Source organism: Rhea pennata, chromosome 5 (genome assembly GCF_028389875.1).
Source record: "Rhea pennata isolate bPtePen1 chromosome 5, bPtePen1.pri, whole genome shotgun sequence".
Classification (NCBI taxonomy): domain Eukaryota; kingdom Metazoa; phylum Chordata; class Aves; order Rheiformes; family Rheidae; genus Rhea; species Rhea pennata.
In genome coordinates, this window is record NC_084667.1 from 65879326 (window position 1) to 65904428 (window position 25103).

Consider the following 25103-nt stretch of genomic DNA (forward strand, 5'->3'; position numbering starts at 1 on the left):
AGCAGTTTCCTGTTTGGCAATAGTCTTTTTTGTTTTGTTTTGTTTTTTTTCTTTTTCTTTTTCTTTTTTTTATTTTTTTGACACGGTGTCTACATTTGTGCAGTGCCACCAAGTGGCTGGCCTTTGCAGTAGCATTTTCGCATTTAAATTTTTGCAGATTTTATAAACAAAAAAGAAAACAACCTTCCTGTGCACGAGAATCGCATGAGTCACAAGTCACCTCTGCAAAGCGGAGAGGCGGTGTGGTGCTGGTGCAGCAGGAAATCGGGGGTGCGACAAGGTGCAAGATTAAAAGTGGGGGATACGTAATTTGCTGTAAACGCCACCCAAAGCTTTTTGGCCCCGCCACGCCACCGTAGAGCGGGGACCGCCCCCTCCCCGGAAAGGCCAGGATGTACCGCGAGCAGACTCGCTCTGCCCCCACGCGCCCAATGAGGAGCAAGCGGGAGGCGGGGGCGGGCTGCTCAGAGCAGCCAATGAGAATCGAGCACGGCGATGACGGCGATCAATAAGCAGCCCCTTCCGGCGTTGCCAATCAACGGTCGGCCCGGAACGGCCCAATGAGAGTCCGCGGGCAGGCTGGGGCTGGCCAATGAGAGTCGTCAGGTGAGATTTGAAAGCGAGCCGTGGCGGGCAGCGCTGAGGGGCGGGCGGCGGCCGCTGAGGAGAGCGGGAGCGGCGGGGGGGCTGGCGCAGGTATGGCGGGGATCCCCGGGGGCTTTGGGGGGTCGGCAGCAACGATTGCCTGAAACCGCCTCCAAATAAGGCAAAGTGGCGAGGAAGAAGGGGCCGAACCCCGTGAAGGCCCTTTGGAACGGAGGGAAAGGGAAGCGGGGTGCGGGGGTCTTCGCTTCTCCCGGGGGATCCTTCTGGCGAGCACCGGCCCCTTTCTGTCGCGAGCAGCCGCTGCACGTCGTCCCCAAGCTTGCCCCGTTCTTCCTTTAAAAACACTTTTTTTGCTCCAGTTTAATTTTCGGCACTCCTTTCTGGGGGCAAGGTGCTCTTTAGAAACCGTAACCTGAAAAGAAAGAGACAGGTCTTTTAGTCCCGAAGACCAGAAAATGTTTTGTGAAAGAGCTTTTAGTCCTCAGCATGTCATTTCCTCGGACGCCAGAGGGGCCAGGTGTAATCTCTTGTGTAATATTACTTTTGTTGCTGTTTGGGATTTTTTTTTGTTGTGTTTGGTATGTGAGTTGATGATGCATATTATAATAAAGTGGGAAACTCTACCTCTGTTTATTATATTTGCCTTTCTCTTCAAGCTTCTTCTGGAAAATTACTCACTGTGAAAGGCAGATCGCTTTCTCTTGAGCATTGTAAGGGGCGGAAGGACTTAGGTGAGCTCTCACTATAATAGCTAAGAAAATACTGTGGAGCATATTCAAAAGTTGTTTGTTTTTTTTTAATGTAAATATGTTAAAATACGTACCAAAGTTTAAGGTGAATACATCTTTCTGTAAGCTTTTCTGATAGAAAACTGGGTGCATTCAGTGAATGTATGTTGTTACCTTCCTCCAAGGCAATGATTTGGAAGATTATGTGAGCACTCTGAAAGGACCTTTGCTATGCTTAGAACATGTTTAAGGAATCCCAGGCAGGGAATTAACCCTGCAAGTCCTCTAAAGTTGAGTGATGGGATCTGATGCAGGTTGCTGCTTTTAGGAATGATTTTCTTCCAGTGGGCACAAAAATCCAGCTGCTTTGGGGGTGTACATAGTACAGTTTTCTTAATGACCTTCTAACTGTTTTTATAACGAATTTCCATGAGAACACTAAGGGAACTACTACTAAGATCAATCCAAAGATTATAGTTGGAATTTCTCAGGAATTAACCTTCCTTTATCACCTGCCTGCAAAGCAGAGCAAGTATGACCTATGAACTAGTCCAGTTAGTCTGATCATTTGCAGCCATTATTAAGTAACTGTCATTAATGCGTTGATGAAAGTTGGAATATATTGATGGAATATAAGATGCCTGACACTTACAAATCAGGTGGCACTGACATGCACCTCTTCCTCCAGAATTATGTGGAAGACATTCAGTCTCTGACTTGAGTGCTTTAAGTTGAGTTTTGCTTTTATTCCTTTTTGATAACTTAAATTTCCATTGACCATTTTCCCTCCTGCAGCTTTGAATATATTGAAAAAAGACACAAAATATGCCCTTTTATATTTCTTAATCATATATTATCATATAGTTTTTATTCCAAGCACTTCCACATGGTTGTCCATGTACATGTTGGTGCTACGCAGGTACTTGATTCGTGAATACTGCCCTGAAGTTGGCTGCAAGGAGCTGCCACTGCCAACAGCAGTAGTGTCTAAAAAGCCTTTGTCTCCTTGTGGGGTAGCTCAGATTCTGTCCTTCCTTGCTGTTTCTACAGATACTTGAAGCTTAAGAATATATTGTTGTTTATTTCTGTACACTTCATGTTTATTCTGGTACTCTTTCTCCCTCTCCCCCAGCATTTAGAGTATTCAGCTAGATCTTAGGTCTTTTTCTTAACTTGAGATGGTGTTTTTTTCGGACTAGTAGCAGATACTGGGTTTTTTTGACTTTAATAAATCCTGTGCATCCATATTCAAGGCTGATCTCCACATAGGTCTTTTCACTTATTCCTGCAGTTTCATCAAAACTTGCTGTCTTGAAATTAAGAATCTCAATAACTGACCTGTAGTTGGCTGTTCAGTTTAGCTGTATCACTGTTACTTACTCCAGAGCTGTTTCCTATAAGTAATGGAAGATGAGATTTCAAGAAGACTCTGGTTGAAGTGACTGACAAAATAAGATCAACTACAAGAACAGAGTACTGATCCTGTCCTCTCTCCAGGGAAAAAAACATGAACACTTCCCCCACCCCTGAGGCAGGCTTCAGTGAGAGGCCCCAGCTTTATACATACCTGTTAGCACTGTAGCATGTACAGGCCAATTAATGCTCACGTTTTTTATTCTGCAGGTTAAAAAAACAGGGAGAATTCTTATGTGAAATGAGCATATTGTAGTTGCATTTTGGAAGCTCAGTTAAGAAACTGCCAAGTACTCTGCATGACAAAAATGTCCTGCTATCAGAGATGTTGTAAACTGAATACTCAGTGGCCATGCTGCTTCCAAGTGTTGTCCTACAACCTTGTCGTTTACTTGCTTGTCTCCTTAACATGAAAAAAAGTGTGGAAAACAGGCTAGCCAGCCAATCCCAGGCAGTGACAAAGCCTGCCCTACTAATTTTGTGCAGATGTGTTCACTGTTTAACCAACCAATCTCTTAGATGTATAAAGTAAGGAAAAATAATGTCAAATCATTGCTGAAATTGTGTCTTGTCTTCTCTCTGGTACACATACAGAAATGAAGAACTGAAGGCTTTCTCTATTAATAAATGAAAACTATTGAAAATGGCAAAACCAGAACATGATAGCTTTTTTCCTAATTACTATGTTTGTTTGTTTGTTTTGTGCAGGATGAACAAGATGGAAGCTAATTCCCAGTTTGCCAGTCGATACAAAAAGGACTTAAGTACGGAAACCCTCAGAGCAAAAGTTGCACGCAGGAAATCAATGCTTCAAAAGGAGAACAGACACAAGTTGTTTGAAAAGGGCAGACAATTTGGATTGGCAGATGTCAATATTCAGCTATCAAAAGACAGGGGAATTTCTCAACTAAATGAGACAAATGAAATGTGCTCTCAAGAGAACAGCAATGTAAAGCAGAGTGAGTAAAGCGTTGTTTTCAAGCTTTTTTTTTTTTTTTTTTATTGTTACAAATTTAATTAAAACAGAGTTATAATATAATCAAAGGAACTTAACTGTGGTTAGCATATTAATTTGAAGAGGTGTTTCAAGATTTAAAAAACAATAACTACCAATTCTGCTAACTGTGGCGGGAACCAAGAATATAGTCTGATACAGCTTTATCCTCCTTCACTGGCCCAGTTATGTGGATGAGACTTTGCTATGATTTGCCTGGAGTAGTCAAAGGAATGCATTTTATTATTAATAATCAACAGAAAGTGTCTTAGGCTTTGTTCAAGAAGTGAATAATCTGGATCTGTGATCTCTTCTAATGTACTACTGATACCTGTCATGTGTTTAAAGGATGCTTATAAATGATCAGTGCATGTTATTTTTTTTAAAGGTTAACAGTTCTTGATACCTTCTGTTCCTCCCAGAAAACAGGATCTGCGCAAAATGAATCTTGCCTCTCCAGCTCATCTGGGTACATATGGCCTAAAGAATTACCTTAATCTTGTAACAGGCTATTAACAAATTTCTCCAAGAATATTTTCACCTTTAGTATTTTGAAAGAAGAAAATCATTGGAGGAAAGAATGAAATCACTATGTAATCATGTCAAATATAAAATTAATAGGATTTACAACTTGGTTGTCTTCAATAAATTTTTAACTTAGAGTAGGTTTTTCAGATGGATGTGTAATTCAAGTTGATGTCATTTCAAGGATTTGTTCTTTCTCATAACTTCTGCTTCATTTGTTCTCAACTTGAGGCAGATTTTACTCTTTGGGGTCTAAAGCAGACCTAAACTTCAGCTTTCAAAGGTATAAATGTTTTAATAGAGAAACTTGTACAAATAATTAAGTATGCTTAAAATAGTAATAACGTGACCTTGCAGATACAGTCTTTATACTGTAAAACAGATCTGAACTTACAGTAGCCCTGAGATCCAGATTTAGGGACGTGTATTTACAAGTTGAATTTTATTTTTGAATGCCGCCCTTCTAGTGAGAAGGGTTAAAACAATGCTGAGCATTTAAGGTTTTGGCAAGCTAATAGAACACATGCAATTTTATTCAGAACTTTAATTGAAATTTGGAAGTGCAGAATCTAGATACTGAATCTTACACTTTTTCATTTAGTATGTTACTTCTGTATCTTGGAAAAGTTCTTTGCAGTTTTCTGACTTGTTCATTATTGTTTGTTGAAAAAATCTTCAAGATTGTGTAAAATGTCTATCTTTACCCTTGCTGCAGAACAGCTCAAAAGTGCAGCCATGAAGAGGAATATTGAACGCAAGGAAATGCTCCAACGTTATAAAGAGGAAAAGGAACTTAGAAAACTTAAAGAACAAAGAGAGAAAGCAAAAAAAGGCGTATTTAAAGTTGGATTATATAGACCTACTGCACCTGGTTTTCTTTCACTTGTACCCCAAGATCCTGTGACAGTCAAACCAAAAGAGAAGGTAGTAAGTGTAATATCTAAAACAAGTATATGAAATATGTTAACATATTTATATATAAAATTGTGTTATGTGAAATTAAGACAGTTCTACAAGTTTGCCTTGTTTTTTGTCTTTGCATATACATGTTCTCACTTCAAAAAGCTAGTGGTTCATCCACAAATGAAACAGTTGAGTTATTTTAGAAGGAGTAACTTGTTCCAATTTAGCTTATGCAACTTTGAAAGTCTTTCAGTTACTCTTTACTTCATCCATTTTAACTCTCAAGTGCAGCGCAAGGCTATGTTGCTTTTCATACTTGAGTCATCTTGTCCACTCGTAACAGTGATGGGCAGGATACAAGGAATCTGTTAACTCTTGTTTCTTTGGGAATGTTTCCAGGCAGCCCCTACTTCCTCTGGGAGGATTACTCGATCAAATGCCAAGAATCAAGCAGAAAAAGCAATGACATCAACCGCATCTAAGCGTGCTACGGTTTGTCTTGTATATACTTCAGGGAATGAATTGGGAGAACAGAATGTAATTATCCTTCTGACCATGACTTGGGGTTGTATGTTGAGTGTTCACTCTGAGCGGCTATTCTGGTGAGAGAAAGCTTTCAGCAAGCTGATAGATCTTACTGTACTGGTTTAAGCGTTGTGCTGACTTGAGCTACAGAGAGTTTAATAAAGTCAGTACAAACAGAGAGGAGTTTCCTGATCTTCCAGACCATGTTTTCCATACAAAATGTTACAGTCAGCAAAGATTGCAACTAAGAATAGAGGTAGAAGTGGGACTGAGGTTATGTACTTTGAGATATCATTATTTTTGGCTTGAAGCTCAAGAGCAGAGTTGCTGGCACCATCCGGCCAGGCCTATTGAATAATCAGAAAGAAATTAGGCTAATTTATTTTTGGAAATCTGACACTTCATAAAATGCAAACTTTTCTTACAGGTTTGTGCCAATGGGCGTAGTGCTTGCCCTGCACAAGCAGGACGTAAACAGATGGGTACAGACAAAGCAGCTGAAAAAGAGAAAGGTATGAATGTAGAATGATCCTTATATCCGGGTCCGAAAGGATAATGTTTCTAATTTGTTTTTCTGAGTCCAGTAGCTGTCAGATTAGGGGTGGGAGGAAGGGAACAAGCAAGAATTTTTAGCATGACCCAATTTCTACCGAGGGAAGTAGCTGACAGACTATAAAGTGTGCTGCTCTAGCTGTCGCATGTACTTGTTGCCTCTTTAGGCTTTGGGAAATAGAACTTGCAGGAAGTTTAAGCAGTGCTGGTTATGCATGCCAGGACAAGGAAAAAAAAAAAAAAGTAGCCAGGATTGTGGCTACTAATTGCTAACTACCTCAGCAGCTGGAGCTGTGCAGAGCTTCCTGTCTCTTGTCTCTGAGAAGAATATCACATGTAGTAGCTGCTGCTGTTATAAAAGAACAACTTTACCTGGAAAGCTGCAGGAGTACTGGTGAAAATAAAATATAAATTTTCCTTGGCATTGAGAATAGCCTGACAAATAGGACGCTGAATGAAGTGTAAATGCATTCAGTGAAGTTTGTTTTCTATCTCTGGCAGAGCTTGTATTGTAAAGCATTAGTGATTGTCTAATTCATAGGAAGCACCCAGCCTGCCAATCTCTCACCATTACCTTGACATCTTTCTCTTTCCTTGGTCATTTGTTAAGATATTTCCAACTGAGAGGTCTTTAAACTTGATAGTCTCAAAATAGTGTGTGAAAAATGGTATTGTTACAGCGCCTCTATTATTTGCAGCTCCCTAAGATTGGGTTGCTTTCATTGTCTTGGTACAGGATAGTCTAATCAGAAAGACTTTAAATTCTGCGTAAAAGTTATCTGCCATGTTCATTTGTGTGTTGTTCATCTATCTACAGAGTATGCTGAAAGTGAAAAAGTGATAGGTTCTGCCTAAGAACTATTTAAATCAAGATTGTGCAGGTGCATGTTGAGTAACCAAAAAGAAAACTGCTAGATAATGACAATTAAGTACAGAAAAGATTTAAAGGTTCTGAATTAATTTTTGGTCTCTAGATGAAACTCCTTGTGTAACTTAACATTGAAAAGTGTTTGTAGAAGAACAAGTTAACCAACCAACTGAGCACATCAGCATATAATACAGGAGGCAGGAGTCCGGACTTGTGATACACACTAATGCAACTTGGTAAATGTGACGTATTTGGGATTGGCTGCTGTGATAAATGACAACTACAAGTCATCTGTTTTCACATTAAAAACAGCCTCTTCTGTATCTGTCTAACCACTGAACTTTCTATGTGATGATTCCGTACACTTTTTAAACCAACAATGTGTGTCACATTTGTTAAAGGAGGAGAATACTTTGCTATCAGAAAGAAGTTCTGATCATAGTGATGTACATACCAACATAAGATATTCAGTAATTTACAGTGAAATGACTTAAATATCACAAAATTAAATCAACTGCTTGCTGATTTAATTATTTAAATAAATTTCAGTTATGCCTTTAGTTATTTATTATCAGTGTTTGCTATAACAAAACACTTCATTTACAAAAAAAAATTATCATCTGCTAGACTTGATAATTTTTTTTGCTGAATCAAGAATATGCATTTATGTGCATTTAAATTCTAGAAGAAAACGTTAGATGTGAATGTGTGAATAAATCAAATGTTAGATGTTTGTCAAGGTGCATTTCTATGGCGGCTAGAATTACAATAAAAACACAAATAGCATTTAACAGTAACTAAGTGAGGCTACTAGATTTCCTGTAGGTATAGAAAGGGAGAATGTGAAATCAGGAGCTCTCGTTAAATTTTTCTGTACAATAAATGCCATCATTCTTGAAGGAAATTAGAAACAACAGTAGAATACAAAGATGAAAATTAAGGTAGGTAATAGCATATGAACTTGAATCATTTTATAAATTGTATCAGGGATAATTCATCTTAAATTTTAAAATGTAATTAAATTACATTAAAATCGGAACTTTAGAATACATTCATATTATGACCATGGTGTCACTTTGTTATGCAGATGTCCTGTTTAGATTTCCAGCTCTGAAAACAACTGATAATTTACTACTCTAGAAAGCTTCATCTGTAAGATAGGAATAATACTGACTTTGTCTAAGAGTGCAGAGAACACTGAGAAGAGTTCTGTATACTGTTTACATAGCACCCAGTACAGTGGTATCATGATCTCATCAGGATCCCAGAAGTACTGTTGTATGACAAAAACTAGTCTTCAATTCAAGATCCATCCGAGTGCTGCCTTGATGCCAAGGCTGAGCCATGCTGTCTGTTTTTAGCACTGTTTGCACTGAGCTGACAAAAAACACCCCCGCTATTGATTCCCACAAACTAATGCAACTGACAAATGCTAATGCATTCTTCTGACTTCTACAAAACATAAACTTTCAGTGATGTTATTTGAATGCTGTTCCTTAGCAAGTTTTGAAATCTCTGGAATTAATATTTCTTACAGTGTTACAGTCTGCAGTTCAGACAGCAGTAAATGTAAGAATCACCAGAGCAGCTGCCTCCGCAGCTAGACAGATGCTGAAAACGACTGCTGCTACTGGTGAGTGAGGCAGTAAATGTACTCCTGCTTGTGTACATCTGTCTTGATAAGTAACAACTCAGCATAGTTTGTTGTAAAGACCATACCCTGGCTAGTACTAGATAAGTAAGCACTGGAAGCAACTATGTATGTTTATGCTGCAGTTAGACTCATTATCAGATGGTACACTAAGACAAGCTCTGTCTTTAGGATCTTGCTTGCATCTCAGGCATTCTTTTGTGATGTAGAAATACATATTAGCTTGTTCTGAAATGTCTTAGCCCACTGCATTCTGCTCTGTAGTTATCTGCTTAAAATAGTTAAAGACCGCATGTAAATCATGCCAAATTGTCATGTAATAAAAGGACTAGATGCTCTATCATTAGGAATCTCACCTGGAATCGCTACTACAGTGTTTAAATCAAGATGTTGAAACTAACATTGGACAGTTCCCCACAAAATCTCTGTGCAGAGCATTAATATCCATATGGTAATTGCAGCCTAAAAGAACAGAAACAGAACTAAGTAAAGATCTGCCAGTTTGGCGTATCACTGCTTGAGGACACACAATTAGTAGGTCTGTGATCAGAAACATGTCTCAGGAAAACATGAGAGCCTGTGCTCTTTGGGTCATGAAAGTCTTTTCATGCATGTTTTTGTTTACAGAACAGGGGAACTTAATTGTTACTGAAAGGGAAATTTTTAGTGTATGTTCTTGTCCTCGAGATATTCTCTAGATTTTTTTGCAACATCCTTTATATTATATATGACAAAAGTAAAACTCTTGGCTCAAAAGTACAGCTGTGACAGTGATTTCAATCCTCTAGATGCCCACCATGCAGAAATTTTAAAATCTGAGCTCAACTCATAACAGTATCTCTTCAGCCTTTAAGTAAGATGCTTTTTATTCTTAAAACTTCTGTGATGCATGCCTTAAAATAGAGCTATAGGATTCTTGAAGTGTTTAGCTCCTCATACAAGTATAATGTGATTATATGACAACTTCTAATGACTAATGAGTTAGTGAATCTGATTTCCTTTCTTGATTATATATCATTTAATGTGCTGTTTAAATCCTCAGACAGGTTTTCTTTTGTATGAACTTCTTGAAACTAGGTGTACGCCCTCTAACCACCTTCCACCACCACCACCCCCCAAAAAATCCAAAACCCTCACAGTGGCTCTTTGTTTTTTAACCATTAGCCTTTTTTTACCTTTTTTTTTTTTTTTTTTGGTGAAAGATTGCCTTAATTAGATGCCTTTTTGACCTTCTGGATTTTCTTTCATTCTAGGATACCAGCCACAACGAAGGACAGCAAATGTAGGAAAACAGAAGAAGGCAGTCAAACCTGACATCATGGAGGTATGGAGTTTTGTTTGAAATAGGAAAGCTATCACACAAATTTAAGAATGAATAACAAACTGTGTATGTTGACACTGCGTCTAAAGTACATTAGGCTGTTTGGAGTAATTTAGCTGTTGGATTGCTTTTCTGGTTTGTTTTCATGTTAGTAATACTGTCTCTTAGAAATTAAGAACTCTGGTTCCAGGCAAACTCTAAAGGCCAAATACAGTGTCATTCTTGTAGCAATATGTAAAATCAATCATTGCTGCTTGAGCAGAAGGCGTTTCATTAATACAAGTGTGTTCTTGAGTAGGTGTTCAGGTAAAAAGGAAGGTTATATAGTATTATGTGAAGAAAACTTACAAAATTCCAAAGCTTGTGCTTGTGAATTGGTATTAGCTGTTCACAAGAATCTACAGATTCCAATAGGTGAAGGTCACGGGTTTGAAGAACATGTGCATGTGCTTTCCGTGCACGAGTAATTTTTGCTTCAGCAAGGGGCAGCGAGGGGCGCAGGTTGTTATGCAAGTCTACAGACCCGTCAGGTTTCTTGTGTATGTAGTTCATGAACAAATGATGACAGACCTTTTTTTATTAAGCTAAACTCAGTGAACTTCACTCATGTTAGCTGAATGTTACACTGTTAAAAGGCTTTTAAAATGCTGTGTTCAGGAGAACTTGTTTTAAGTAAAATTTCAACCATAACTAATTGCTATTGAGTAAAAGTTCAACTACAGTTGTGCTCAAGCATACAAGAAAGGAAATTCACTGGTGAGCCAGATTTTAGGAAATAACTGTATAGATTTATATTTTCACGTATTTTCAGATTTGGTGTGCTTATAGGGATGACTAGGTTACTGATCCTCAAGTTTTGACTGATTTAAATGAGAGATCTTACCTGAAATCTCTCCTAGTGTGATATTTGAACTAGTAAGCAAATGGCATGTACAGTTTGCTGGTTTTAGCTAGTGTTTGTAAATTTATTCCTCTTTGAAGACAGAGTCTGAATGTATCCTTTTTATGCTTAGGTAATCGTATCGGACCTTAGAAGCAGAAAAGTAAATGTATTTTTTAGGTTTTGAACCACCAAAAAAATCTAACTAGAAATATTTTATCCTGCTAGGTAGCTATAATTTACAATAATTGAAAGCACTCACTCTCGTTCCCAGTGTAACTGCTCTAACAACCGTTTCCTGCATCAACTTAGAGATTGCAGTATGAGAATTCATGGTAGTCTTCCAATGCACGTATCCAAAAAACTTAAGTATATATTTATACGTTGATACCCCTGTGTAGTAAGGATCAATGTTTTTTCTCATTCCTTACATTCCACTGTTTCTTCTCACCTTGTGTCTCCCTGACACCTCCCATCTTTACTCCTATTTCAAAAACTGCGACTGTTCTCTAGTAGTGTTGTAGTGTAGGTACACACCAACGCTGACAGGAAGTTAACTGCTGATGTGCAGGCACTTATATCTTGGCTCAGGTAAATACCTCCTTACTAGCAGCAGTTACATTGTATTGCCAGTTGGTGAACGCATGCTGTAACCTCAGTCATTTAGTCGCAAGAAGTGTATTAAAATTTGAATTCAAGGCTCACATGCCAAGCAAGTATGTCTAAAGTATTACAAGATTTCCAGTGGATAAAAGATGCCTGTTTTCTTGAAAGACAATCTAAACTGTTTTAACTGATTCAAACTAATAACATCTCAATACCAATATCTTTAAAATGCATTCTGTATGACTGGCTAATCATGTCATCTTACAGGAATATGGACTCAACTTATTAAATTTCTCTCCTCTTTGAACTAAGTTCTGTTGTCGTAACTTCACTTGTGGTCTCCTTGTCTTGAGCTGCATTCCTCAACTATCGGCTTATTTTAGCTTGTTCTTCAGTCTTTGGTTTGCAATATGTGTGTAAAGTGTGATTATTCAATAGACCTGGCTGGTTTTGGTGCCAGCTAATCTGCTCTTGAGCTTACCACCCAAAGCATTTTGTTTCGAACACTGACAAAAAGTATTTACTTCATTTTAATCACTGCTTTGGTAGGCTGAGTGTTTTGCTGCTTCAGCCCCTTCAGCAGATGGTTACATTCCTCACTGTCAAGTGCTATCCCTGCTAAAAGTGATTGCGAACATCAAATCCAGTTGGGCCTATGGATAAATCAAGGCTTCTGTACATGTGTTCTGTTGTAGAAAATTGCTTTCTAGATTTCCGCCCCCCCCTTTGCATTAGCTTTCTAGCAGTCATACTAGAATTCACCCCATGCCTGTGGTAGACATCAGAGTCATTTGATAACATAGTGTTCACTTTATCTTTTTTGTGCTGTTTAGGTACTTCCTTTTAAGAATGAAGTAGGTCAAAATGCTCAGCTGGATCTAATGATGGAAGATTCTGTAACTGCAACTGATTCTAAACATTCAGGATCAGTAGAACTTCAACAGGAACAGACCTCAGTGGAAAAGAAAAATGTTTTGCTGACAAATAATTCTTCTCCAGGGAGACCCAGAACACGCTCTTTTGCACCTCAGAACTTTGTGTTTCAGCCATTAAATGGATTGGCAACCTACAAGGTCACACCCATGACTCCTTCTAGGGCAAATGCATTTTTGACACCTGATGCCTTCTGGGATTTTTCAGAAACTTCAGTGTAAGTCTTTCCTCTAATGGCATAAAATGCAAGGAAATCTTTCTGTGATGCTGCAGAAAACGCCTGTAGGAGATTCCATGTGTAACACTGTTCAGATATTGAAACATGTGATGTTTGCTATCTTTGCTCAATCAAATGTGGACATAATGTAACAGCAAAGAAAGCTGTAATCCATAATCCTGTCTATGCTGTAGAAGTAGAGCAGCTCAAGATAGCATATATCAAGGATTGTGGCATAAATATGCACACACAACACACTGATATACTCCTCTTAAAAGGAATAGCTTGAACTGCCTAGTGTTGAATGTAAGATAAGAGAATTCAGAAATCTAACTGTGCAGTTTTGTGTGACAGCCATATGTATCAGTTTCTCAGTATGTCGTAACATATATTCTCATTTCCAGTAACACAGTTGAAAAATCCAGAGAAACTAAAGCACAGGAGCCTAATTTTAAAAGTCAAGTTTTCCTTGGTGGTGAAAACATTCAAGAACAGCAAATCACTACGAGTTTGAAAGCAGAAAAAGGTATAAGGTTCATATTTCATTTATCATTCTGTTTTTTCATTTTTTTACCAGATTCTGAAAAATATTTATCTGTTATATTTTTCAGCATGTGAATTAGATGAGAACACTTCCATTCAGAGATCAAATGAAACAATCCCTGTTTCTACAGATATGACAGCACTTGAAACAAAGTCAGATGATTTAAGAGAGCAGGAGCATGATGTGCCCTACTTCAGGTTTGCATTGATTAAAACAGCAAGAAAGTAAAATAAAAGTCCTTAATGTGACTAACAAGACATCAATCATGTAAAGATCAGCTTATAATAGTTGATGTCTGTCAGAACTGATCTGGATAGGCACTCATTCCTATCTTCTCTGTGGAGTTTTTAGTGCAAGTAAAAAATATAAATTTCTGGAGACTAGCACCTTGTCCTAAGAAACACAAGCATGAAAACAGTAACATGGAAATTGCATATCAGCCAGCCTGCAAACTTAAGCAATTTAATGGCATCTACTCAAAGATAGTCTACCTTCTCTGAAAGCAAAAGGATGGTAATCAATATTGACAGTTACAAGTGGTGACAGCAGTTAGAATGTTCTCCATTTTTTTCATTATTGCTTTATTTTTTAGAAGCATTCTTCAGTCTGAGACTGAGAGGCTGATGTCTCTCTGCCTCCAGTGGGATGGAAAATTGGAGCTGGACATTCCAGATGATGGTAAGACCAACCTTGCAATAGGTACTAGAAAAGGTTTCATGGCAGCAGAAGGTGACAGAGGAAAGTACAACTATCTGATTACGTTTGCCAAATGGCATTGTCTAGAGCACTTAGTAAAGGCCGTATTAGACAAAGCATAGAGTTGCATCTGCCCAAATATAAAAAAGGTTTGCTTCATCTCCTGATACTAAAACTTACATATAGTACTTAACATAATGGTAGCTGGCAGTGAAATGAATGGAGTTGCCTATGAAACTAGTTTTTTCTGTTGTCAGTTCTAAGTTTTTAAATACACAAGTTCTAACCAAGCTAAAAGATTTTTAAATAAACCTAGAATAAGTGTTCATGTCTGGGAAGATGAGGAAAACTTAATGCTTTATCTTAAAGGCTTACAGAGATGGTAAGTTGTTTTGAAAGATGCAAATTCAGAAGGGTTCAATTAATAGGTATGCCCCATATGTGTTGTATTGCAGGTTTGAAGTTGATTCCAGTAATAAGCAAATTCCAGACTCTGCAAATACTTGCATCAATTGTGAATTGAGAGATTATTCCAGGATTTACTTTCTTTATTGTTTTCTTCTTACTGTCAGCTAAAGATTTCATTCGCACAACAGTTGGTCAGACAAGACTGCTCGTAGCAGAAAGATTTAAACAGTTTGAAGGACTGGTGGATAATTGTGAATTTAAACGGGGTGAAAAAGAAACAACGTGTACAGACTTGGATGGATTTTGGGATATGGTTAATTTTCAGGTATGTACTTGCATGTTAACCTACAGAATACAGAATGTCTAAAATAGGATTATTTACATGCAATGGATTGAAACTTTTCACTTGACTATTCTGATCCTGATATTTTCTATATAAAAAAATTTAGGTCTTTGTTTAACATTTTTCTAACAGAGTATTAGCTGGTATACTATGATTACTATTTAGTGGACCAGGTCATCTCTTGTGCCTTCTCATAATTTGTGTGTCTTAGCTTTCTTTGGAAGAAAGGTGCAAGTGAACGGTGTGCAGCTGAGACTCATTCTGTTTTGGAGTGAGGACAGGGTCAATGTCCACTTGGAGGAAAAGATGGTAAATATTCCTGACTCTCACCAGAAAAGCAGTTCTGTGCCTTTGGTATGAAAATAAAGAAGAAACTGCAATAACATAATTTAAAGAGGAGATGAGTGATGGGAAAGCTTTGTCTCTTTCTCAATAGATGCTTTCATTAGCTTCAGAATGGGTTATAATTTTCTAAATGATCAAAAAGGCTCTCCTTAACAGTATTTGTGCATAAGCATTCAACAAAGGAACTTTTAACTGGTTAAATCAAAGGCAGAGGTGCATTTAATGTTGATTAAGGTCCTATTCACAGGTCTTGAATTTCTTCAAGAAAGCAGGTAGGTTTGATCTGTTTCTGAAACATCTGATGTTGGTGGGGAACTTGCTAGAACCAGTAACTTGAAAAGTGTGGCTTGCCTATGCTTACTATATTGCTGTGGACAATTTAAAGTTTCTCCTGAGCATCCCCATCTTTTCCTTTAGATAAACTTGGAGTAACAGGATTGCTAACTCTTGTCCTTCTTTTGCGTTCATTGTTTGTTTGCATCTTCTGAATTTGGGGGAAGATGTAAAGGCCTTGCTGCATCAGCGGCTGGTCTGCTGTGAACAAGCCTTGTGAACAAGTCTTATAATGAAGACGATTGTCTCTCTTCCTAATTAAGCCGAAGCGGGGGGAGAGGCTGTCACACTAAGTGGGAGTCGGAGAGCAGGTAACACTGCAGAGCTAGCTTGCATCCCTATCCACAGGCTGTCACGAACAAAGAGTGTATCAAACAGCTATCCAGACCAGAAGTTTAAAAGAGCAAACAAGCTGACGTAACATGCTTCTTATATAATGGAAAACTCATGATTGTTTGTTCTAAAAACAACTGTGCAGTATGTTCCTTTACATTCCTTAAATATGACCATTATCAATTTTCTGACTCAGCACAAGAGGGGGTTGTAAACCAACTCAATTATAGATGTTAGATTTTATTGAATGATTCTGTGCTTCCCCTATTAATCTTTAAACTTGAGAAATGAGACCAGTCTGATCTTGTCATCTAACCTGAAGCTTATGTGTGTTAGCACATAGTTTCATGTCAGCTGTATGAGAACATTTAATAGATTTGTATTGGCTGGTGATAGGCTTTGCTTCTGTACTTGAAGTACCTGTGCTTAAACTTTATCATAATGTAATATGCTTAAACTTAAGTTTTGGGTTTTTTTTTTTTTATTTATAAAATGCTATTCCATTGAGAATCTGGTGTCTCATATCAAATCTGGGCTTTTCTGGGATTTTCAATAGATTGAAGATGTGAATAAAAAGTTTGATAATCTGAAGAAGCTTCAAGATAATGAGTGGCAACTACTTGATATCCCAAGCAAAGGAATTATCAAGGTATGAATAACTCCTAAAGCGTGTCTCATAGCATCAAAATGTAACAATGTGTTGAGGTATCTAAAATAACTAGTGAGCTACTGCAGTAGCGATACACTTACAGAGAAGTTTCTTCTAAAGCCTTACACATCTGGCATTCTTTAGATGTTAGTGAAAATGTTTAAAAATCCCTTTCAGGCTGCACTCTTCTCCCTTGCACTTAGTTAGTTGGTGGTTGTGATGTTAGCTGCCTCTTCCTGCTGAGGAAACTAGGACTCAATTTACAGTGACTCCCTTGGGAGTATTTGAGTAAGGCAAGTCTTATATTTAGGATAGAAATTTACTCTTAAGATGGAGGGAGAGAAAAATCCTTCCTGTGATACACTGGTATTGATGCTGACTTAAGTGAAAAAGTAACTCTACACAGGCATTTGCCAGTGACTGACAGTTTTATCCTATGAGTGCTAAACTAATATTGGTGCCCCATTAGGGCATTAGTAACATAAGTAGTGTTAAATATCTAATTCTATGCACCCATGGGTCTAACGCTACCCAAAGTAAGCTATTGCTTATTGCAAAATAAGCCATAATGTAATCTATTTTATCTACTCTTTGACTTGGAATATATAGTTATTTCTAATGACAGAACATAATCATAGTCATATAACCTAAACCCTGCCCAGTTCCTTGTGACTGCTCAGCTAATCATAAAAATGATGTGCAGGTTTACAAGGAACTCTAGGCAGAGGAACCTTGGTGGAATGTAGTCCATGTCAACTGACCATAAATATCAGAACCTACGCATGGTACAAAACACAACATTTTTGGAAAAAAATGGTTTCCAGGAGAAACACAGAGTGACTGGTGTCCATTCTGCAGTTACTCTATCTCCCTACCACTAGGAGCCTCTATATCCCACTGTTTTCAGGGCTATCAAGTAAGAATATTAAGTGCAGTTGTTAGAAAACAATTTTATTGAGTATTTCTGAACTGCAGACTTCCCATGAAAATTTCTTTGTGTTGTCATCACAAACTGGCCTTTATAGCTGAATGGCAGTACAGAACATTCTGGACATGAACAGAGATCTTGTCTCCAGCATGTCTGTTGCTTTTTGATGTCCTTGTGTATGGCCAGCAACTGCAGTAGCCAGCAGCTGCACAAATGTTTGGGTGTAATTGCCCCTGAGGCTTCCAGATGTGACCTAGACTTTCTTACAATTTCAGAAAAAGACTGTTCCAAATGGGATGCCCAAACCAAAGTTGGGAGCAGCTGGAAGAACTGCTGCCCGAAACAGACTTGCTGCTGTAAAAGCAGCTATGAGGGATAAAATGAAGCATGAAGGAGCTGCTGATGGTACACACCAGGAGAAGCCACCAGAAGTAGAAAAAGTGATTTTTGAAGGAGGTTTTTTTAGAGTTGAAAGCCCTGTGAAATCCTTTCCAGGTGGGTGAGGCTTAATCATGATTTTTGTAACCTGAAACTACTGAAGAGACTTGAACAGGCTGATCAGGGGATAAATTATGCTGTTTATATTGGATACTATTGTTTCCTTCCAATACTGGGCAGAATTGGTGTTTCAAGTCAAGGTTAACTATGTCAGGGAACCAGGTAAACTCTTCTACCTGGATATACTCATTTGGTATGGCAACATGATATATTATCTTAGACAGAAATGTGAAAACAGCTGATAGGTGGTTGTTCAGCATATGGTTAGCTATGAAGTTATAATCTGAGTATTCCCAGACTTCACTGAAAACCTGTTCATCAAGATCAATGTAGGTTAATGTCCTATGTTTAATCTCTTGCAGTACTGCCTTCAAAGCTGCAAATAAAATATGCTGGTCTTCATCTTCGTCAAGATTGTTACATTTTAGTCTGCTAGAAAAGCTGTTTAACAGTTTTCTTATGCACACATTTAAAATAACTATTTTCAGCATCTTATTAGAATCTCCTGAAGCCTGTATTTACAGTAATCCTTGATTCTTTGAGAGTCATTCCTCTTCCCTCCCATTTCTCCCATTTCTGGTTCTTAAGCTGGCTTTGAATTTCCTTTTTTTTTTTTTTTTTTTTTTTTTTAATATAGATCTTTTCTGCATCACAAGACTAGCAACTTTTTAGATACACTTGCCATTTGTACGAAAACTGCGGAAAAGGTTCGGGCAACATTGACTTTAAGCACTGTTAGACCTTTTTATAAGAAGCAGTTATGTATCTGTGTCTCTCTTACTCTGTTATCACTTTCTGATGTGAAAGACTGAAATTAATAAAGACAACGTTGACTGTGTGGACTTAAGAACAGCAAATCTCACTATTTCAGGCTTTTTTCTGAAGGAATAGTCATTACTAAATTGCTTATTTTGAGTTAACGTAGTTCTGTAACATGCTGATCTACTCTTGTCATTTTTATTCAGTTTTGCAGGCAGTGGATTTAAGATTTCAGGTTATCATTTGTATACAATTTCTAGTAGAAGAAACTAGGCAATATTTCTAGCTAGAACTCTAACAAACAATTAGTTTAATCTTCTGTAAACTGCTGTAGTAATGAAATGTTAAACACTTTTCAGGCTTGCTTTCAAAGACGCCTTGTAGATCTTCCCAGCGGACTTCTCAAAAACTATCAACTCCAAGATCATCCAACAGAGCTTTGCTTCTGCACAATCCTTCTGCTCTGCCTAACTCTGAGGATACAACTGCAAAACAAATGACACCAGTACTCAAAGACTTCCGTGCAGCACAAAATTTGAAAATCCACCAATTTCCCACTAAAAAACCTCTCCTGGGTGGCTTTCTTGAACAAAGGTAGATGTGTTAAGGCAACTTTTAATTAACATTTTTCTACAAATAATTTAATAGTTTTAATTGAAAGAATTATTAATGCCCATTAAATGTTAATTTCTAGTCTGGTAAGGATAAAGATTGCTAAGTCTTTGTCTTTTCCTTCCTTCAAGTAAATGTTAGAGCCTCGCTTTTCAACTGTAATTTCAATGCTGGAGTAGAAGGTTGTTATTTTGCCCAGAAAATTTGATAGGGCTGCCTACTGCCAAGGAATCATAACTGCAGAACAAATCATGAAATCAATTGGCCTAAGTCAAACCTATAGATAATTAAAAAGAGTGAAAATACTTCTGTTTCTCTTTCAGCATTTCCCTAGTTGCAGAAGAACACTGTCCTGTAGCTGGCACAGCAGAGAGAACTAGCGTAAGTCATGTATAGTTCATGTATGTGCTTTAAATATCTATTTCTACTATTGGCAAAAAATAATCACCGCTTAAGCAGTATGTTTTGATTAGCTATGCAAATTTGACTGTGAGATGTTGCATGTCACAAGTGGCATTGCAAAAACACTTTTTGTTGTCAGCAGCAGTGTCTTCTTACATAGTACTTCACATCTTACTGCAGCAGTTCTAAACACCTGAGAAGACCTGCTGAGACAAAACCCCCTTGGAGCTTATCTAAGGTCATTTGGCTGCTCTGTTCAAAAATTTGTACAATAAACTTCCTTTCCTACTTGACATGCTAACATGGCAATACCAGCAACTTGGAGTTCCTCTCTTGCACTCCTGAACTCTTGTCAGGAAATAGGCTTCCAGCTTTCTTGCCCATCCCTTCAGGATAAGAATGCTCAATCCAGGTTTATGGTTTCTGAGTTCTTTTTATTAGACACTTGAATTTCTGATCAGGTCCTTATCAAGATGTCTTCTGTATTCTTCAGGCTGGCACTTTGCCTCTTCAGAATGGATGTAAATAAGGACTGGCTTTTCCACTGCAGTTTTTGGCCCTCCTCTAGCCCTTTGGGAGCTATCTTTCAGAGCTCCTGTTGGCTGCTCTATGGTACTTGTCACTTGGGCAAGTGATGCTCCTTTAAGTCCACTACCTGTTTTCCTGGTGTGTGTGTGTGTGTGTGTGTGTGTTTGGGTTTTTTGGGTAGGTTTTTTTGGGGTTTTTTTTTTTTGTTTTTTAATGCTTTGGCACTGGGGCCTGTGGCTGAAAGCACAGCAGCATCTAGGTCTCTGGGTCCTCATGTTGTCACAGGTGGGCTTTGGGATGTTATACTGTTTAACGTTATAGCAAGAGTATTGTTAGTAATACAAGTACCAGAGTTCCGAAATCCGTACCTTGAAGCGTCAGGACTTCATGACATGCCTAGCTTGGAGGACTTGTAGCCACTAGAAACAGGAATGGGCCTCTGTAGTTAACACATTTAGCACAGCGTTGGTGGTATAGTGGTGAGCATAGCTGCCTTCCAAGCAGTTGACCCGGGTTCGATTCCCGGCCAACGCAAGCAGAAATTTTTTGGAGGCCTGTGGCTAGCGGAGTTCCCCAGGGCTCCATACTGGGTCCCATCCTGTTCAAGTTATTCATCAATGACCTGGATGAGGGGGCAGAGTGCCTCCTCAGCAAGTTTGCTGATGACACCAAGCTGGGAGGAGTGGCTGACACACCTGAGGGCTGTGCTGCCATTCAGAGAGACCTGGACAGGCTGGAGAGCTGGGTGGAGAGGAACCTCCTGAGGTTCAACAAGGGCAAGTGCAGAGTCCTGCACCTAGGGATGAATAACCCTAGGCACCAGTACAAGCTGGGGGCTGACCTTGTGGAGAGCAGCTCTGCAGAGAAGGACCTGGGAGTGCTGGTGGATGACAGATTGACCATGAGCCAGCAATGTGCCCTTGTGGCCAAGAAGGCTAGTGGATTCCTGGGGTGCATTAGGAAGAGTGTTGCCAGCAGGTCGAGGGGGTTGATCCTGCCCCTCTCCTCAGCCCTGGTGAGGCCTCATCTCAAGTACTGTGTCTAGTTGCGGGCTCCCCAGTAGAAGAGAGATGTGGAGCTACTGGAGAGAGTCCAGCGTAGGGCTATGAAGATGGTCAGAGGGCTGGAGCACCTGCCCACTGAGGAACAGCTGTGAGAGCTGGGCCTCTTAAGCCTGGGGAAGAGAAGACTGAGGGGGGGGGATCTTATCAATGTGTACAAGTACCTGAAGGGAGGGTGTCAAGGGGATGGGGACGGACTCTTCTCAGCGGTGCCAATCAACAGGATGAGGCAATGGGCACAAACTGAAGCACAGGAAGTTCTGCCTGAATATGAGGAGGAGTTTCTTTACTGTGAGAGTGATGGAGCACTGGCACAGGTTGCCCAGAGAAGTTGTGGAGTCTCCTTCTCTGGAGATGTTCAAAACCCATCTGGATGCAACACTGTCTAACATGCTCTAGGTGACCCTGCTTGAGCTGGGGGGGGGGTTGGACTAGATGATCTTACCCATTCTGTAAGATGATACTGTCTTAGCGAAGGCTGGTGTTTTGGAGTTCAATAATCATCTTTTAGTACCTTTTGTTAGAAATGTAGCATCTTCATTTTTATTTGCTACTGTTTGGACTTGTGCAACAGTACAGCAGCCTTTGTGGAGCTTGCAAGCATCCCAGCAGCTGCCATATTCCTACTATTGAGTGCCAAATCTATTGTACTGATTTTCTTTTTCATCTACTTTATTTAAAAATAAGCAGATATCTTCTTGTTAGTTTGTGTCAGCCTCATATACATAAATGTCTCTGAACAACATTCTCTTCTTTAGCATCTAACTCAGCTATACTGACAGCTCATCTTTATTCAGAAGCTAATACACAAAACATCTTACTCAACTGATTTGCTCATTTTCCTTTTACTTCATTCTTTTCCTGTCCCATGAGAAGTTTCTTGTTGGTGATGACTCTCTCTGTGGAAAACTGAGAATCTTTAATGTTCAGTATTACCTATGGATTTTTCTTGAAGTAAAGTCTCATTAGGAGAACACTTACCATCCTCAGTATTTTTTAAGCACTTCAGTTAAGTTCAAAATCTTCTTTGAGGTAGAAGAACTCCCTATATACTCTCTTTAAGAGATTATCAAGCTCAAGAAGGTATTTGGGAAAAGATCAAAGCTTTGTCCTGCTTATCCTTTGAACAGTGTCCTGTGCTGAATCCTCATCTCTCCTGAATTTTACATGCAAGTCCGTGTAAAAGTAAATGGGATGTATGGACTTGGTTTGACCTAACTGGAGATGTGCTGATTTCTGCAAGCTCACATCCCTCGAATGTCCTGGCTACCTTTTCTACTTCGTGCTTCTGCATCAATAGCTGACAAACTTTCTTTCATTGCAGACAAAACAGAAAATAAGATAGCTTTGTACTGTCTTACGTACTGCCTTATGTCCTTCCTATTTCACTGTCTGGGAAACAAATACAGCTGCTGCTGCTATCTTTAGCTTCACATAGAGTTAGGAACAGTTAAGATTCCTGTTTTTCAGATTCTGGAAAATTGTGACAGTGAATTAAAAGTAAAGGATGACACAGAGATGGAAACTTCTGCTGCAGAACAAGGACAAGATATTGTCATGTGCAGTCCGGAGAAGGCCATCTGCACAGAGACTAGCTTGGCTCAGTCTGGAGGACCACAGATACCAGACCCCAAATCAGGTGCATATTTTAAAGCTGTTTAGTGTAGTTTATGTGGTATTGCTTGGGCCTCATGTTTATTTTCAAGTTTATGATACTCTAGGTATTAATGCTTGAAAGCACTGTCATTTGTGTAGCTTTGTTAATCTGGGTATGTTTGCAGGTAGCTCAACCTAGCATTAGATAGCATGACTTACATATGCTGTGCACATTAGCAAAGTGCCTCTTGTTTTTTTCTTTTTTTTCCTGTGTAGTTTCCCTCCTATATGTGATATAGAAAGCTGGTATAAAAGGCTTGAATTAGAAGTAAATACAGACAGTTTAACTTTTCTTCAGTAACTGCAGAAAACTATATGACTTTTTCCAGCATTAGCAGCAACAGACTTTTTAAAATATTGAAATATTCTTCTTTTTCAGATATTTTGTGTAGCAATTTGACGTGCGCAGGTAGAAATCTTTTTGATATGGTAAGCTGCCAGTTACGTTTATTTGACTACAACAATCCATTTGTTTGTAGTACTGTTAACCTTTCCTAGAGAATTAGTCATTGCATGGAGAAAATTGAACTCTATAAAAAGATGTTATCAAGCCAATTCATACAACTTCATTCTTGCCTCCCTGCACTGGCTTAGACTGGTGTCTTTTATTGCACTTGTTGAGCCTAGGGTGAACTGAGACATAACAAAAGAATGTCTGAGTCTCATCATTTTCCTTGTGGATTTCCTTGTAAATATTTACTAATATAATCCAGTTGTCTGAACTGGCTGATCTTTTATGTCCACTTTCTTACTGCAGTTTTCCAGGTCTGTTGCATCTCTTGATTTTATAGCTTTATCTTTGAGAGCTAGAAGTACAATTCATCAGAAAAAGAGGTGTACAAATACTCTGAAAACCATTTAAAGAATTTGAGTATCCAGTTTCCTCAGTCTCACATGAGAAGTCTTTTCTAAAATATGGATTACTACTTTGTTCTGAGTGTCTTCAGAATGCACCACCTATTCATTTCTTATTTTACGTCTGGAAATAAGCTTGTAACATTTCTGCTAGAAAGTCACGCTACTGGTGGTGGTGTATAGTTTTGAACTGTGCCTTTTGCTTTGGAAAAGGATTACAGTGGTAGCTGCTGACACACAATAAGAATGCTAAGATATGCTTGCTTACATCTACCAAACATGCACATGTACTGCTGAAGGTTTAAGGAACTACTTCAGATCTGCCTGACAAAGTTTCATTTTGCCTTAATCTTGCTTATTCTAAAACTGTGGTGTATTCACAGTATTGCATAAGATGCAATAGAATTGTTTGCATCTCCTGTTCCTTTGTCAAAAGCACTTTCTGCTATTTTTATCCTGTAATTTCTAAATGGTATCTCAAGTATAGAGGCATCTAACATGCATCAGCAGGGGCCTGACAATATTGGTCTGGCATTTATACAGATAGCATTAGAGAAAGGGAAATTTACTGTTAGTTCATCTTGTGTTCTTGCAGTACTATGTTTTGTAGAGCAGGTAACTGTTACTTGAACACTTACTTCACACTTTTATTCCCCCCACAGCCAGTGATGGATAGTGAGCTTCCCTTCACTCCAATCAAGAACAAAGCCCAGAAGTTTGCAGCAGCTGAAACATTCAGTGACCTAATTACATTTTCTCCCCTTTCTCCATCTACAGAAAAGTGAAGAATGACTTGAAATTAAAAATGGATAAACTCTATTCATGAAAAAAATCTGGGGTGCAGTCTGCTACTCCTGAACTGTGTTCTAAGTGAATATATGTAGTATTTTATAGTGGAACTTATTAAAATATTTTGTAACATTTTATAGTGCAGACATTATGCACCATGATTACTGCTGTATAGAAAGAGCAGTGTTTTTGCTGGTTATACTGCTGTATCCAATGATTGCATACTCTGACTTCACCCTGAAATATGTTTTATTTTTGTAAAGTTTCATGTAATTCTTGTGTACATCAAGTTATAAATTTATTCATCTTTAGGCTTTTCTCTCTCCTGACCTTTCTTAACCTCGTGAATTATTTTCCTAAGAGATGGCTACTGAGTTAACTGTACCTGTGCCTCCTTTCTGATGGGAGGGCACCTTCTGGGGGTAAGAGCTGCCCTGGCACCTACCCCAAGTGCTGTTCCATATTCTACCACTGTTGCCAGGGTAGTGTTACACAGCTGGGCTCTTTATCAGCAGATCTGACAAGATTTGATGCATGTAGTACTTCCCTCTTACAAAGTGGTTTCAACCACTTGTTCTGTAACAGTGGAAACAATTTCAGAAAAGGGATTTCAAAGTCAGGTAATCTTTTCCCTGCAGTATA

The 25103-nt window shown here is 38.6% G+C and overlaps 1 protein-coding gene and 1 non-coding gene across 3 annotated transcripts; both read left to right on the plus strand.

The window, feature by feature from the left end:
• The first annotated feature begins 1275 nt into the window (after window positions 1-1275).
• DLGAP5 (DLG associated protein 5) lies at window positions 1276-24772 on the plus strand. Of its 2 annotated transcripts, XM_062577596.1 has the most exons (19): window positions 1276-1337; window positions 3456-3706; window positions 4982-5190; window positions 5569-5661; window positions 6122-6206; window positions 8652-8747; window positions 10019-10089; window positions 12406-12722; window positions 13127-13248; window positions 13334-13463; window positions 13859-13944; window positions 14535-14695; window positions 16281-16373; window positions 17577-17796; window positions 18918-19152; window positions 19494-19551; window positions 22632-22800; window positions 23197-23246; window positions 24335-24772. In XM_062577596.1, exons 2-19 carry the CDS (start codon window positions 3457-3459, stop codon window positions 24455-24457), a joined length of 2568 nt encoding a protein of 855 aa, XP_062433580.1. In that variant the 5' UTR covers window positions 1276-1337; window position 3456; the 3' UTR covers window positions 24458-24772. The 2 variants fall into 2 exon arrangements, with proteins under 2 accessions (XP_062433580.1, XP_062433579.1); XM_062577595.1 differs by lacking the exons at window positions 1276-1337; window positions 3456-3706 and adding an exon at window positions 4182-4210.
• TRNAG-UCC (transfer RNA glycine (anticodon UCC)) lies at window positions 20563-20634 on the plus strand. Its single transcript has one exon. It is a non-coding gene; the product is annotated as a tRNA-Gly (tRNA).
• Window positions 24773-25103: the final 331 nt, after the last annotated feature.

Coding starts and splice junctions, on each gene's coding strand:
- DLGAP5 (XM_062577596.1), top strand. CDS start 3,457: ATGAACAAGATGGAAGCTAATTCCCAGTTTGCCAGTCGATACAAAAAG. Junction 5,662..6,121: donor CCGCATCTAAGCGTGCTACG/GTTTGTCTTGTA, acceptor CTTTTCTTACAG/GTTTGTGCCAATGGGCGTAG. Junction 14,696..16,280: donor GGGATATGGTTAATTTTCAG/GTATGTACTTGC, acceptor GATTTTCAATAG/ATTGAAGATGTGAATAAAAA.